Genomic DNA, 17,637 nt, shown 5'->3' on the forward strand with positions numbered 1-17,637 from the left:
AATAACCCTTTAAATTGTAAAATAAACACTCATCTCCTGTAGACAGTACAAAAACAGGTTGTAGACCAGACAAGTCATAGCATACTGACACCTGGTGTAGAGGGTCCTTTTGGACACTCTAAACCAGCCATCTTCATTTCAGCCTCACCCCATATCCCTGCCTTCAGAGGAACTGGAGGCTTCCAATTTCTAATTCTTTTTGGGTTTCATGACAAAACTGGGTGATTTCTTATAGGTGCCCCACCCCCAATTTCAGCCCTGTGCTGCCATGAAAGCTTAGGTTTCAGCTTCTTTGAAATTTCTGCAGACCCACTACGTGAGCCAACTAATGTCCATCTTCTTTTCATTTTCTAAAAGGTCAGTTTTTTTCTTGTTTGCCTTTCTCTCTGTCCTCATTGGGCCATGCCTTTGGAAGGAGTGGAGATAAATATATGTGTTTAATCAACTAAGTTTAACCAGAAGCTTCCCCAAATCCAATTTGGTTGGTTTTTATTTTTATTACTTTCTTTGATAGTGCTTGGGTTAATTTGCATTTGTTCTCCACGTGCTTACTTGCTATGCCAGATGTTTGAAGAAGATGTCCTTGGGGAGGAAAAATGAGGGGTTTTAAAATGTAGTGTTCTTGAAATGCCCACGGTGGTTCAGTGTGTGAGATCCCAAAGAGGCCTGGTTGTTTCTAACCACCAGACTCTTATAATAGAAATACAGTTTCACCCTTATTTGTGTAAACCATCAGGATCATTTCTAAATGTTGTAATAAAGTTTGTGGCTTATTGTTTAAAATTGAATTTAAGGTAGTAAATCAAAGCTTTTGGTGGCATGCCCCTGACAGCAGGGAGAGCCTGGTAAGTGATCCCTAAGAGCTGATCAAAGAGACTTGCTGAGCATTTTTTCCTGTATTTGTGTTTTTCTCCTTTAATCTGGTAGTGTTTCCAATTCCATTCTGAATACTGTAATGCACACTCCACCCCCACTCAAGTCTTCTTGGCAGCATCTGGGATTGTCTTTGCCAAATGGCCCCTGTTTGGGCATAGGCCTGTGTTTACCATCAAGCCAATCAAGGCATGAACAACGGTGGTTGTCAGAAAATGGGCATCTTTCAAGATCTTATTCATACCACATTTTTGTTCTTATAATCAAATGAAAATTGAAAATGAGGAAAGGAAAATTCACTGGAAAATGATCATTTGCCTTTCCTGCCTAGGTTCACCTTTCCTGGCCAGTGAAGATGGTGTGCTTGGAGGAGTGATTGTTCTCCGAACTTGCAGGTGTTCTGCAGAGTCTGACTCCTCCCAAGATAAGCAGACACTTCTAGGTAAGCTGGACATATACCTTAGGTGTGTGTCTTTTTCATTTTTTTTCAAGACACGGAAAGGTTTATGTCCGTAAGTTAATAATGTTAAGCTATGGGAAGGCCAGAATGCTCTATTGGTATCTACACATATCTATTCTAATGATCTTTTTGCATAAGTAAACATGTAAAAGATGAATATTCATTTTTAAGTGTATGCCTAAAGCATATTTTTCAAATGGGCTTAGAATCTAGGACCTTTACTAAAGCCCAATATTAAGAACATTGGACCATGTATTTGTTCCCTGCCTAATTCCACAAAGCATGGAGATGACCCATAACAACATACACAGTAACAAACAATAGAAAGAAGCTTCTTCCTATTCCCCCTCCCAAAACAGAATCAGAACCATGTGAAGAGCTACTGGCCTAGGAGTCTGTTCTGGCTCCATTGCTTATTAGCTATGACGCCTTTGTGCATCGGTCTCACTGTTCTGTGCCACTTCCTCTTTTGTAAAATAAGGACATCTGCCCTGCCCTCCTCATAAAGCTGTGGTGAAGAAAGGTCAAGTGAGTGTTTTGCAGATTTGCAGATGTCCATCCAGATGTGCGGTTTTGTGTCTAGCCAAGTGTACCACTGGGGTTAAAAATCAGCCAGTCCTCCACAAACCTGTGGGACTCCCTCTGCCCACAGGGATGCCTTTTTCTAATCCATTCATCCAGAGGGGACATTTTTTAAAAATCTGCATAAAGGTACTGCATAAGCTAGGAGGGGGCCTTATATGTTATTTTTTAATTGACTTTTTAAATAATTATATATACATTCAGGAAAGTACACAAATTATAACTGCAACTGCTCGATAAATTATTATAAACTGAACCCACTCATGCAAGCAGATAAAAAGTAGAACTTTACCACAACCCCCAAATCCCCTGGTAACCCACCCCCATTCTTTACCTCACCAAAGTGAACCACTATGCTGACTTCTAACACCATGATTAGTTTCACTGGGGTTTATATTTTATATAAATGGAATCATAGAATATGTACTACATGTATCTGATGTGCATGTTACATGTGGCAGTAGTTTGTTCATTTTCATTGCTGTGTGGTATTCCATTATACAGATATACCACTTTGTATTTATCCATTCTTCCCTAAGTATTTTTTTTTTAATATAAGTGTTGTAGATCATCCACAGGAACTGTGGTAGTTCAACCCTTTCTATAAATTTTCTTACAGAAGGTGTGGCTGGTGCCTGATCTGTATTGTATGATTGTTGTGAATTGCTATAGTACAAGTGAGTCTGTAAATTAGAAAACCAAGCATTTCTTATGAGTGTACAAAAGTATTTTTTCTATAGAAGCTGAAAGAGCTTTCATAAAATTTTCCCCCTAATTCCTCAAAGGGGAAAAAAAATGCCCTTTGGATTCTGACTACTAACCTCATCTTTTTTTTTTTTTTCCTTTCCTCTTTCCACCTAGTATACTTGGTACCAGGTTGCTCCCAGGAAATGTAGTTTTAAATAGCTGTCTTTTATTAAATCAAGGCAAATTAGCCATTTGCTTCTTTGGTATCTTCATTGTTGACTCCTTTGAAGAAATCTTCCATGGTTGGATAGAAGGGAGTTTGTAGGAGGATGTACCTGGGCCTTCCATAAAAACTCAGAATAACCCTTAGTACTGGGGGCCGGAGGGGGTAGTTATTAAAACTGCTTCATAGACTGTTCTAGGTTGGAGTATCAGTTCTTTACTGAGCCTGGACTCTTGCCCATTAGAGTTAATCCTGAAAATTATAAGGTTTTTTGGTTGTTGTTTCATTTTTGGTGGTGTAATATAGAAGTGCATATTTAAGGATAAATCATAGAATTTTTGCTCATCTTAAATAGTTTTTATCACCAAGGTAGTAATTTGTAAACTAATTCCTACTCTCTGTTTCAAAAAGAAGAATGAAATGTAAAGTGTGAATTTCTAAAATAAGTAAAATCTTGTCATTTGTTAAACCTAACTAGAGGAATTAATGTTTGTGAAGTTTATCTTCTAAAACCTGGTGAACATAGGCTAGTATCAACTTATAGATGATACCAACTACATGGATTTTTACATTTGTTCAAAAGAGTAATGTATGTACAGAAGCATAGGAAAGGAGATGTGAAAGTCACCATGGTCACCTCAGTCCCAGAGCCACCAGTCTCTGGTTCTAATTATTCTTGTTGGAAACACCTTCACTCTATAGAATATGTTCATGCTTCTATTTCTTGATTGGTCAGTAGGGGAAAAAAAAAATTAAGAATGTAGTTCACATCACTTTCCACTCCCTTTTCCTCCTGACTTTATTAGCCTTCTACTCTAACTTGAAATCATACATTTTAATTTTATTGCGACTGTAACATACTATTTCTTAATTTATTTCTTGATTCCTCAACTTTATACAGTCTCTATCAACCATACCTCACCCCTTTGACTATGTAAGTTCAGGAAAATTCATGTGTTCTTTCTTCTTTCTTCTTTACTCCCAACCCTCACCTCAATCTCTAGCAATACTGTCACCATGATTAACATCCACATTCTGTCCTATAGCTAAATTGTCTGCTACACTTTGATTAGAGGTTCTGAACAGTGACAGTTAGTAACCAGCATTGGCAGTACCAAGACTGTATAAGTATTACTCACTGCAGATCCCAGTAGTGGAAGATTGGACTCATAAGTGTCTGTCATAAACTTCTGCTGTAAAAGGAGAATATTTCAAATGTCAAGGTCAAGTGGATTCTCCCATGCTATACCCTGTCAGTTGCTCCAAAGCAGACCACAACTTAATTTGCTTTATGTTTGGACCATGACTTCTCATATTGCCTTATAAAACCCTCATGAGAGTTTAACTTCATAAACTCATGGCTCTGTAATGCTAAGTAATATCTAGTAACCAGGAGAGCTCAGAAGTCTTTCTTATGTACATTCCAAATAAAACAATTCCCAAAATGAAAAAAAAACAAAAACCAAGAACTGGATTACTATATATTGGTCAATCATTTTCGTCCCCAAAGAATAGTATAATTAAAACAGTGTCTAACTTAAGCTTTTTCTGTGTCCACTCTCTTTTTTGAAAATCATAAGTAGTGTTTCCATAACACCACAAGAGTAGTTTCAATCAAACCCCATTGTCACTTGGTGGAGTTTCCAGAAATCCACTACTGAACCTCTCCTCTTGACAAATATATCAATTACAAGAGCCCCAGTGGGCCACTTCAAGGGTGGGAGGACTCAAATACAGGACACTTTCAAGGTTTGTCCTCTGTTTACTGATAGAATTGGTAAATCTCAGGTATGAAGGAATATTCAGAATCCTCTTGTGTGACCTTGTTACATGTGCTTTATCCATAAATTGTTTACAAGAGATAGAGCTTAATTCCTCTCCCTGAGACTCTCTTACAAGGCATAAGAATATGGCAGTGTGATAGTGTGTGACTTCTGAGGCTAGATCAAAAAAGGCATTGTGACATCCTTCTTGCTTTCTCACTCTCAGAAAGACCAACTGCCATGTATAGACAGGCAGCACTGTGGAGAGGTCCACATGGCAAAGAACTCTGACCTCCTTCCAATAGCCAGCAAGACACTGGGACTTCTTGCAAATAGCCTCAGCTCTGAATGAACTTTCGGATGACTGCAGTAGCCTTGCAGATTTCTTGACTGAATCTCATGAGGGAGAGTGTAAGTCTCTGAGCAAGAATCCCCTAACAAAGCCACTCCTGAATTCCTTACCCACAGAAACTGAGATAGTAAATGTTTGTTGTTTTAAACCACTACATTTTGGGGTAATTTATGCCAAAATAGATGACTAACAAACCTTTTAAATCCTCTCACTGCCAAATGGGCCTCTAGTTTGTCTAAAGAGCTACAGTAACAAATCAAGGTGCTCTCTTGCATCTTTAGGCAGCTGAGACTATCAGATTGCATCAGTGTATCCTGGTTTCCTTCTTTGGGATCCTCTGAGACAAATGGGATCAGTGCCCTCCAACTTTACAGTCCCTAGTTACTCTTTTCTAGACTATCCTGTTAGCTCCTCTGACTCTATTCCTATCCCACCTCCATACAGTTACCAGACTTTTCTCTCACTGGCCCAGAGAACCTAACCATGGGCTCAGAAATGGGCAGTCAGGAGAGAAGCAGGCTGCCCTGAAGCAGAAAGGGCAAAAATGAGAACCTGAACTAATGGTGTCTTAGACCAATCCCAGGCTCAGAGGGATAGTGGTCAAAAGAAGGACCACATAAGTATATGTAATTAGTTTACTATATGTCTAAGCTAAATGTTGAATAACTTTCTCTGTGTCTTAAAGTAAAGACAAAACCTGTGTCTCATACTATCACTCCCTGCTTTCAATTTTTCTGTGAGGATGCATCCATACTCCTGCCTCTGCTGGTCATTTCTCTAGAAGACAGATGGGAACTACTTAACTTGATGGGAAAGTCCTCCCCTGATCTAACCCTGGAACATGCTTTCATTGTCATTTCCAATTAGTCATTTCCCTCTACACAGCCTCAGCGCCCCCAGTTCTGGCCACTCCAAATTGCTTGGTCTTCTTCCAGAGGGTCCTGTTCTTTCCCCCAATAACTTTCACATGCTTTTACCTGTGCTTGGAATGCCTTGGGCCAGTTACATTCCTTCTTTAAAGACCCAGGACAGATATGAATCTTCTTGGAATCCTTTAGAAACCATTTTCCCCAGGTAATTTGTTCCTTCCTTGTGCTTTTTTTTTTTTTTTTTGTGCAACATGCAATTGGCATCCCTTGTAACACTCGCCATGACATGTGTTAGAGTGTCTATCCCTCCCTCTAGGCTAGCACTTCTTAAGCTTTTTTCTGAGCCCACTTATTTGACAGGAATAGATCACAGATCTCTGAGCCCCAGTGACTCACATGGAGGATCCAGGGATTTAAAATATCTTTCCAAGTGCTAGAAGATTCCACTGCCTCTGAGAATCACACCACCAGATTGTGAACCATTTGAGGGCAGGGACTGTGTCATATCCAATCTTGTACCCACCCTCCATAGTAGCCTCCACTGATTATTAAATAAACGAATTAAATGTCAAATGGAATTTCCTTATTGATTTTTTAGAAGAAATTTTAAATTGACACTCTTCCAGAAAAATGAAATGTCACATAAAGTATCCTTACATGCTCTAAAAACAATCCAAAACAGTATGGCTCGGAAATGTTGGATAATGACAAGTGTCCGGGAACAAGAAGATTTGGAGACAGTCGAAAATGGATCACAGAAGATAACCTCTGCAAACAGCCTTGTAAAAAGGACAGTTTGGATGTAAATGTGTTTGCAACACCCATCCCTCCACCTCCCATTCCCCAGATCATGAGATGCTGGCAAAGCCCAGCCTACAAATCACTGCTTTAACGCAAAGCAAATGCTTCTCCCTGGAGTGAAACAGCTGAAAATAATTAATTTTCTCTCTGCTTTTAGGGAAAAAAAGCCCAATACATATTTTACCTGCTAAAGTACAATTACATGTGCTTTCCAGGCCTGTACAGAAGAGCTTTATTGGGGCTGCTGTATATAGTATGGCTAATAATTGTGTAAACAAAGGCACATCAAGCCTTCCAGTGGAAAAAAATGAGTCTTTTTCTGTTTTAAACTTGTGATTTGACACAAGTAATTAGAATATATGCAAATACATGGCATAAATAGCCAATCTCACTGTATGGGTGCATTTCTCTCCTTATAGCTTGCCCTCACTGTGCTGGTGGGAGCCTTGTGAAGTTCAGGGGTCCCTGCCTTAGAATGGTTACTAGGAAGCAGTGAATATGGGGATCAATGAGAAACAGACTCCATGTATTTAAGGAAAATCTTAAGCAATTAAGAATAGGAGGCATAGGGGCTCCTAGGGGCAAAAAGACTGTGTTTGGCCGGTGACCTCTGTGCCACTGTTGGGAGTCCTTCATCCTAAATAGATTTGAGGCACTCAGTTCAGCCAGAGCCCTGTCATCTGATGAACACATACGGTAATTGTTACTCCCCCATTAAGTTAGCCTCACCTTACGCAGAGAATAACTCCAGGTTCCTTACTATCCAGGAATATGTTCATTATGCTGATAATTAAGTGTTGTATATGATATTGCTTCTAATTGTCCAGCTACCCCTTCTTTCCCTGTTTTTCATCTTAACTATGAAATGTTTCATGTATATTTTAAAAGAATGTAATAAATTTGTAAGTTATAAAGGATAATAATAAAATGAACACCTGTGGACCTGCCACCCCGCTTAAGGAATTGCCCATTACCCATCTCTCTGAAGCCCCCATGTGGGCCTGACTTTATATAAATGGTATGATAAATGGTATGTCATATGATTTCTTCTGTGAGAATTTTTGCAGTTTCTTACATAATTACTTGAAAGAATAATGAATCCTTCCATCATTTCAGACTTAGCTCTATCAAATTAAATGGTTTTTCACTTCTGATTAGAACTTAATTGTGGCATTCCCTCCCCTCCTTTGCAGAACAGGCAAAGTTCTTTATCAAGTACTCTTTTTGTCACTGTTACCAAAACATGCTATGGTTTAAAAATAAAAAATGTTAGATTGAGTTGATGCTTCCTGGAACATTAAAAAGATAAAAGGTCATTTTACTGTAAGTTAAAATTCCAAACCGTCTTTTGGTTTTACTGGCATTAAAAATTTGGCGAGCACACATAAACACATGCACTTCAAAGGAGCTTCATTCTGGGGGCCCCAGCAGTATCACTGATTTCCATTTCATGGCACATGCCACCATGAGCACTTATGACTAGGCATTCTGTTGGGCTCACATGATCATAAAAATAACTCTCAGAGAAAAGGCAAATTAGCTATTAGGCTGGTAGTAGGAAAAGAGGTACTGATAGATGCTTATCTGATGTTAATAACTTGTCTTAGAAATATAACTAAAACTTTGTTCTATAAGAGGGTCCAGTGTCATGGTTGGAAGCTTTTTTCTTTTTCTTTTTTTAAATTTTTATTTAAGTTCCAGTTAGCATACACTGTAATATTAGTTTCAGGTGTACAATATAGTGATTCAACACTTCCAAATAACACCTGGGGAAGTGGGTAGAAGCTTATTTCTTTAGTGCCCCAGCAATGCTTTGGAATTGATACATTGATACATTCACTGTAGTCTTAGGATAGAGGGTGACATTTTGGTTCTTATTTAAAGATAAGATGGAAGGAAGCAAATTAAGTAGTTATCCTTAAATGCAAAGTAAATAGGCAGACATGATATTTAAACTTTTCAACAATAGAGCTGCATTAATTTATTGAGGTAGTGCTCTGAGATTTATATTTTTCAGAATTGTCATTTTTAAAACAAAAAGTTGTTGATTACAAATAGCTATAATCTGCTTTGTTCACTTTATAAAAACTTTTTTCCCCTTTAAATATCACTAATGTATGTTTTAAAAATTAGAAATGGATGTTTCTCTGAAATTTTTTTCTCCATCATAAGAAGTATAGTACTAGCTGTAATCTAAACATGTAGTCCTTTTTTTTTTGGCCACAAAATTTTCCATTTGATATAAAGAATACAAAGATTTATGAATAGAATTCTAGTGATTATGTAATTCTTATTACTGTGGTTCTCCTAAAACTCTCAGAAAAATATTTTGACAAATTTTATAGTCAGTTTTCATCTGCTCAAATGGTAATAGAGATCACTCTAACATGAAATAAATCCTAAAAAAATATTTGTTGAATGAATGAAATCATGTTTCAGTAAAACTTGTTTCACTGAATGCTTTTCTGTTCAGCAGAGAATTCCCATGTTCCAGCCAGTGGACCCTATTTCCAGTATCTAATACAATAAAATGATAAAAGGGGTGCCTGGGTGGGTCAGTCGGGTAAGTGTCCGACTCTTGATTTCAGCTCAGATCATGATCTCGGGGTCATGGGATCAAGCCTCGAGTCGGGCTCTGCCAGCGGGGAGTCTTCTTGAGATTCTCTCTCTCCCTCTCCCTGTTCCCCTCCCCCCGCTTATGCTCTTCCTCTCTCAATAAATAACTCTAAAAATAAATAAAATGATAAAAAGGGAAGAGAACCAAATTGTCCTTTGAGGCTTTTATTACTATTTGACCAACATTCTTCTCTTCCTTTTCAGTCAGCATCCTTCTTTAGTCTTGAACAAATCAGAGTGAGCCTTGGAAAGAGAATATAGTTATTTTCTTGGCTTAGTATAAACGGGGCTCTATATAACTTCAATCCCATCCCCCCTAAAACAGTTCAGTGGTGAAAGTTTTTCAGAGAGGTGAGCCAACTCAGAGCTACTTAATGGCCACAATGGAACATACAAGATATGAATCTTAAGGATTCCATGTCAGGACGGTAAAGCATCCCTGTATGAACCCCATTCTGGGTTATAAGGAACCTAACAACCAGGAGGGAAAATCTGCAGAGATAAGAGGAGGCTCTTCTGTTTACAGTTCCTCATTCTTCCCGTTTTAAAAATGAGCTTATCTTTATTTAGTAAGATGTAACTTAAAGCACTGTGCAAAATGTTTGAGGATAAGCCATTCCACCTAAGTCTGAGGAGCAGCAGCTGAGTTGGCAACTGTCCAGTCCAAGACGGTTCTGATTTTAAAGTTCTGTTTTCCTTGCAAGAAAGTCTGGGATGTGAAGCCAGGCAGAGGGGTTTTAAATGGGTGCGGGAGCCAGTGCAGCTGGGGGTTGTTAACAACAATTGGAGAACTTGGAGAACAACAATATTTTTTTTTTTTTTTTTTTAAGGGGTGGCTGAGAACGTCTCTCTGGCTAGAAAAGAGAATCCGTTTGGTAGAGAAAACTTGCTTGCAACCCTAGTAAAGAAATTTTGTTTGCTTAAACAGAATGACCTGTGAATCATTTTGAAAGAGAAAGAGGTATCCTGGGGGGGGAAGCATTTTGCAAGGGGGGGGGTTGTAGCTCTAATATTAACTAGTGAAGGTGGTGATTTAAGTGTCCCTAGGAGTCAAAGCCTTGCATAGGGGCTAAAGGCTGTCTCATATAGTGGAAGGACATTAAAACTAAAGTAGAACCACTCTTGTGCATTATACTTGTGGGTGTATTTATTCCAGTGCATTAAATGCATCCTTCCAGAAAAGCTAGCCTCTAAAATTATGTGCAAATCCATTTCGGATGTGCCTGTAATACCATTAACCTGTAATCCTTTTTTAAAAAAAGATTTCTATTATTTATTTATTTGAGAGAGAGCGAGAGACAGCAGGGAGAGGAGTAGAGGGAGAGGGACAAGCAGACTCTGTGCTGAGTGCAGAGCCTGATGTGGGGCTTGGTTTTACAACCCTGAGATCATGACCAGAGCCGAAATCAAGAGTCAGATGCTCAACTGACTGAGCCACCCAGGAGCCCCTAACATGTCATTCTTGAAGAGCACAGGCACAGCACATCCCACCTAACCCATTCTCTGGCACTGGAGCAGGATCTGTACTGTTGGCCTCTTTTCACATCACGCTTATGTGATATGATGTGTTGTCAAGTCACTTGGTAAAGAAGCAGCTTGCCAAATCCCTGTGACCATCTTTCACATGTTAAACCCATTCAGGAATCTATTTTAGCCTGGCTTTGGGTATTCTTAAAGTTTTCTGATGAAGGTCTTTTCATGGTCTGGTCATTTTCAGTAGCCTCACAATGGCTTTCTCTTTCTTTCTTTTTCTTTCTTTCTGTTTGTCTTTCTTTCTCTCTTTCTTTCTTTCAGATTTATTTATTTATTTGAGAGAGAGTGTGTGTGTGAGTGGAGGGAGGGGCAGAGGGAGAGAGAATCTTGAGCAGACTCCCTGCTGAGCACAGAGCCCGACTTGCGGCTCGATCCCAGGACCCAGGGATCATAACCTGAGTGGAAACCAAGAGTTGGGTGCTTGAGCCACTCAGGTGCCCCTTGGGCTTTGGCTTTCTAAAAAACAGCAAGCTTTTCAAATTAGTAATTGAGATGTAAACAGTCACCAGCCACTGGCAAAGAGACAGGGCACTTTCCCACACTCAGATATGTCATTCCAGGCCATTCGTTTATCCTATATGTTGCTTCAGTTCATGATTCTCTACATGGAATAATTATACGTGGAAAAATCCCAGTACTATGATAAAACATCTGCCCAGTTTGCTGTATTATTAGAATCATTTCTTGATACTCTTACCACAAATTTCCATTTTAGGTGTATTAAACAATTTCAAATTTAGTCCCTTAAAAATCAAGAAACAAATAGACTTCTAGATATTACTCAGGGTAAGAAATGCTATTCATATCATTTTTTTGCCTCTGTGCAACCGTATTTGAGCTAATTTTGTACTACCCTTTACCAGGTTTTAATTGTAAATTAGGACTTAATTAAACAGTTATAAAAGTTTGTGATATAAACTGCCCTTGAGACAGTAAATGTTTTCTACTTTTTTTTTTTAAGATTTTATTTATTTGACAGAGAGACAGCGAGAGAGGGAACACAAGCAGGGGGAGTGGGAGAGGGAGAAGCAGGCTTCTCACCAAGCAGGGAGCTCGATGCGGGGCTCAATCTCAGGACCCTGGGATCATGACCTGAGCTGAAGGCAGACCCTTAATGACTGACCCACCCAGGCGCCCCATGTTTTCTACTTATTTTTAAAGCTTATAGTGGTTTTGGAATTTTTAAATTTCTAACAGGAATAAATTTTTGTTTTGTTTGTTTTAATTGCTCTTTAAACATAACAGATTTTGCCCTAAATATATATGCTCAGTGTAAATTTATGTAGGGACTTATTCATGGTCCTTCATAAGATTTAGTCATATTTTAGATAGTCACGAGACATGAAACAATTTGAAAGCATTAGATCATTTCACATCATAATAAAGCATTCTCATGAAGGATAATTAAAAATATATGGTAACATCTCATTACATCAAATTTCAGAAGTTCAGAATGTCATAATCTAAATAAGGAAGAAATTCTTAATAGATAACATAGATTAATAGGGTAATTGAGATTCCTAGGGGCATTTTTAAAAAATAGGAAATAAACTAAAATAGGACAAAATTCAGAAGTTTCAGGAAAGGATATATGGTAAAAAATAGGTTGCCCTCCATTAAACTCCCTTAACCAAACAGTTCTCTTTATAATAGCAACTACTGTTGCCAGTTCCTAAAATATTCTTCCAGAGAGGTCCCATGTATTTACATATTCATCCATGGTCCCCTTTTATTTTCTTCCACAAAAATGGCAGTACCATCTCTATATCATTGTCTACCTTGCCTTTTATTTTAGATAAACTATCTATCTTGTAAATAAGTATTTTTTCAAACCAAAGCGTGTCATATTAATGAGGTCTAAAGTCAATTTAGTGAGTCAGAGGCAGAATCTTTTAAATGCAGTGGATAGAATATAAAGAACTCAATAGTATAAGCCAATGCATGGTAAGTAAAAGGGTAGGTATTATTTTGTGAAATTTCATTTATAAAGAAATGTATAAGTGACAACATGTGGGACTTTTTAATTTTGTTTTTGTTAATATTGTGATTCATGGTCAGAGAGTTTCAAAAATACTCAGTGTAGATTGTTCCATATCTCCCATGTGGAGCTTCTTCCTTTGTTTTTAATTGTTGCATAGTATTCCACTATATAGAGTACAATGGTTATTTATATATACTCCCACCAATAGGCAACTGAGCTATTTCCAGTTTCTTCCTAATTAAAACTACTTCAGTGAATATCTTTGTAAATATGTTATTTCGTACATATAAAAGCATATCTATAGAATAATTACCTAGAAGTAAAATTACTAGGTCAAAGAGTATGTCATTTTAATAACTACAGTCAGTCCTCAATATTTGTAGATTTTATGTTTGCTCATTTTCCTACTTGCTGAAACTTATTTGTAATTTCAAAATCGGTACTCCTGACACTTTCACAGTCATTTGTAGGCAAATGCAGAGTGGTGAAGAATTTGAGTCACCTGACATGCACATTCCCAGCTGAGGTGAGCAGGGTGATGCTTTGCCTTCATGTCTCAGCATCCTCTTTGTAGCTTGTTTAATGACATGTTTTTCACATTTTTGTGCCTTTGCTGATGATTTCACTGTTTAAAATGGCCCTGAAGCAGCTCAGCAACACCATTAAGTATAATAACATTCATCTTATTGGGATTCCAGAAGAAGAGAAAGAAGAGGGGACAGAAAATTTATTTGAGGAAATAATATCTGAAAAGTTCCCGAATCTAGGGAAGGAAACAGAAATCCAGATCCAGGATGTACAGAGATTTCCCCCAACAAAATCAACCCAGGGAGGTCCACACCAAGACACATAGTAATTTAGATGGCAAAAAGTAGTGATAAAGTGAGAATTTTAAAAGCAGCAGAGAGAAAAAAGCAGTTACATACAAGAGAAACCTCCATTGAGGCTATCAGCTGATTTTTCAATAGAAACTTTACAGGCCAGAAAGGAGTAGCATGACATATTCAAAGTACTGAAAGGAAACAGTCTACAGCCAAGAATACTCTCCAGCAAGGCTATCATTCAGAACAGCAGAGATAAGGAGTTTCCCAGACAAACAAAAGTTAAGGGAGTTCATGACTACTAAACCAGCCCTACAAGAAATGTTATAGGGGGACTCTTTGAGTTGAAAGGAAAGACCATAAACAAGAGTAAGAAAAGTAGGAAGCACAAACGTGGTAAAAATAAGTATATCTATAAAAATCAGTCAAGGGACTCACAGAATAAAAGGATGTGAAGTGTGACACCATATACCTAAAATGTGGGGAGGAGAGGAGTAAAAAATGAGTTCAAACTTAAGCAACCATCAGCTTAATATAGACTCCAATATGCAGAAGATGTCATATACAAACCAAAAGGTAACCAAAAATCAAAAACCAGTAATAGATATGCAAAAACTAAAGAGAAAGGAATCCAAGTATATCACTAAAGAAAGCCAACTAATTGCGAGAGAAGAGAGCAAGAGAAGAAAGGAACAGAGAAAGACTACAAAACAACCATAAAACAAGTAACAAAATGGCAACAAATGCATACCTAATAATAATTACTCTGAATGTAAATGGACTAAACACTTCAATCAAAAGACATAGGGTGATAGAATGGATTAAAAAAAAAAAGACCCATCTGTATGCTGCCTACAAGAGAGTCATTTCAGACCTAAAGTCACATACAGATTGAAAGTGAAGGGATGGAGAAGCATCTACCATGCAAATGGATTTGAAAAGAAAGCCAGGGTAGCAATACTTATATAGCGCAGAATAGACTTTTTTTTTTTTTTTAAGAGAGAGAGAGCAGAAAGAGAGAGAATTCGAAGTCAGCTCCACACCCAGCATGGAGCCCAATGTGGGGCTCAATCCCACAACCCCAAGATAATGACCTGAGCTGAAATCAAGAGTTGGACACTTAACCAACTGAGCCATCCAGGGCCCCTATGCCAAAATAGACTTTAAAACGAAGACTGTAACAAGAGACAGACATTATATAATCATTAAGGGCACAATCCAACAAGAAGTATAACAATTGTAAATATTTACGCAACTACATGGGAGCACCCAAATACTTAAAGCAATTAATAACAAACATAAAGGAACTAATCAATAATAATAAAATAATAGTAGGGGACTTCAGCACTCCACTTACATCAGAGGACATCTGTCCAAAACAGAACATCATCCAAATAGAAATCAACAAGGAAACAGTGGCTTTGAATGACACATTGGACCAGACAGATTTAACAGATAAATTCAGAATATTCCATCCTAAAACAGCAGAACACACATTCTTTTCAAGTGCGCATGGAACATTCTCCAGAATAGATCACATATTAGCCCACAAAACAAATCTCAGCATGTTCAAAGAGATTGAAGTCATTCCATGCCTTTCTTCTCACCACAATGCTATGAAACTAGGAATCAACCACCGGAAAAAATCTGGAAAGAGAAAAAACATATGGAGGTTAAATAACATGCTACTAAACAATGGGTCAACCAAGAAATCAAAAAGGAAATAAAAAAATACATGGAGACAAATGAAAATGAAAACACAACAGTCCAAAATGTTTGGGATGCAGCAAAGGCTGTTTTATGAGGGAAGGTTATAGCGGCCTGCCTCAAGAAGCAAGAAAAATTTCAAACAACCTAACCTTACACCTAAAGAAGCTAGAAAAAGAAGAACAAACAAAACCCCAAACCCATAGAAGGAAATAAATAATAAATATTAGAGCAGAAATAAAGATATATAAACTAAAAACAACAACAACAATAGAACAGATCAGTGAAAGGAGGAGTTGGTTCTTTGAAAAGATCAACAAAATTGATAGTCATTAGCCAGACTCATCAAAAAGAGAGAGGGGGCACCTAGGTGGCTCAGTTAGTTGAGCATCCAACTCTTGATCTCAGTTCAGGTCTTGATCTCAGAATCATGAGTTCAAGCCCCACACTGGACTCCATGCTGGGTGTGGAGCCTACTTTAAAAACAAAAACAAAAACAAAAAGGAGAGAGAGAAGGAAAACTCAAAATCAGAAATGAAAGAGAAGTAAAAAACGACACCACAGAAATGCAAAGGATTCTAAGAGAATATTATGACACATTATAGGCAAACAAATTGGACAACGCAGAAGCAATGGATAAATTCAAACTACCAGGAAGAAATAGAAACTAAACTACCAGGAAGAAATAGGAACCAAACTACCAAGAAGAAATAGAAAATTTGAACTGACTGATTATCAGCAATGAAATTGAATCAGTAATCAAAAAACTCCCAACAAACTAAAGTCCAGGACCAGATGGCTTCACAGGCAAATTCTATCAAACATTTAAAGAAGCATTAATACCTCTTCTTCTCAAACTATTCCAAAACATAGAAAAGGAAGGAAAACTTCCAAATTCATTCTGTGAGGCCTACATTAGCTGATACTAAAACCAGATAAAAACTCTACAAGAGAAGAGAACTACAGACCAATATCTCTGATGAACATAGATGCAAAAATCCTCAACAAAATACTAGCAAGCCAGATCCAACAACACATTAAAAAAATCATTCACCATGAGCGAGTGGCATTTATTCCCAGGATGTAAGTGTGGTTCAGTATTCACAAATCAATATGATTCATCACATCAACAAGAGAAAGGATAAAAACCATATGATCATTTCAATAGATGCAAAGTATTTGACAAAGTACAACATCCATTCATGATAAAAACCCTCAACACCGTAGGTTTAGAGGGAACATACCTCAACATAACAGAGGCCATAAATGAAAAACCCGCAGCTAACATTATACTCAATGATGAAAAACTGAGAGCTTTCTCCCTAAGATAAGGAATAAGACAAGGATATCCACTCTTACCACATTTATTCAACATAATACTGGAAGTTCTAGCCACATCAATCAGACAAGAGGATGGAATAAAAGACATCCAAAATGGTGAGGAAGAAGTAAAACTTTCACTATTTGCAGATGACATTATACTATATTCAGAAAACCCTAAAAACTCCACCAAAAAACTACTAGAAGTGATAAATGAATTTAGTAAGGTCACAGGATACAAAGTCATCGTACAGAAATCTGTTGCATTTCTATACACAATAATGAAGCAATAGGAGAAATTATGAAAGTAATCCCATTTACAGTTGTACCCAAAATAATAAAATAACCAGGAATAAATTAATCAAGGAGGTGAAAGACCTGTACTCTGAAAACCATAAAACATTGTTGAAAGAGACTGAAACACACAGAAATGGAAAGACATTCCATGCTTATGGATTGGAAGAATAAATATTGTTAAAATATCCATACTACCCAAAGCAACCTACAGATTTAATGCAATCCTTATCAAAATACCAACAGCATTTTTCACAGGACCAGAACAAGCAATTCTAAAATTTGTATGGAACCACAAAAGACCCTGAATAGCCAAAACAATCTTCAAAAAGAAAAACTAAGCTGGGGGTATTACAATTCCAAATGTGAAGTTGTACTATAAAGCTGTAGTGATCAAGATGGTATGGAACTGGCACAAAAATAGACACGTTGATCACTGGAATAGAATAGAAACTCCAGAAATGAATGAATAGAATAGAATAGAACTCCACAACTGTATGGTCAGTTAATCTTCCACAAAGCAGGAGAGAATATCTAATGGGAAAAAAGCAGTCTCTTCAAAAAATGATGCTGGGAAAACTGGACAGCAACATGCAAAAGAATGAAATTGGACCACTTTGTTACACCAGACACAAAAATAAATTCAAAATGGATTGAAGACCTAAATGTGAGACCTTAAACCATAGAAATCCTAGAAGAGAACACAGGCAGTAACTTCTTTGACATTGGCTATAGCAGCTTCTTTCTAGATATCT

The 17,637-nt window shown here is 37.5% G+C and overlaps 1 protein-coding gene across 4 annotated transcripts in view; it reads left to right on the forward strand.

Moving 5' to 3' along the window:
- TASP1 (taspase 1) overlaps positions 1 to 17,637 on the forward strand; it is a 293,567-nt gene that overhangs the window by 224,117 nt on the left and 51,813 nt on the right. For all 4 annotated transcript variants that reach the window (XR_003610774.1, XM_028112987.1, XM_028112988.2 and 1 more), the window contains one exon: positions 1,205 to 1,315. Coding sequence is in view for 3 of the 4 variants with exons in the window: in XM_028112987.1 (XP_027968788.1) it covers positions 1,205 to 1,315 (111 nt within the window). In the remaining variant the exon portion in view is untranslated. The remainder of the gene's footprint in view (positions 1 to 1,204; positions 1,316 to 17,637) is intronic.

This window comes from Eumetopias jubatus, unplaced genomic scaffold, assembly GCF_037043125.1.
Source record: "Eumetopias jubatus isolate StellerSeaLion01/CBP00866 unplaced genomic scaffold, mEumJub1_p1.0 scaffold_9, whole genome shotgun sequence".
NCBI classification, from domain to species: Eukaryota; Metazoa; Chordata; class Mammalia; order Carnivora; family Otariidae; genus Eumetopias; species Eumetopias jubatus.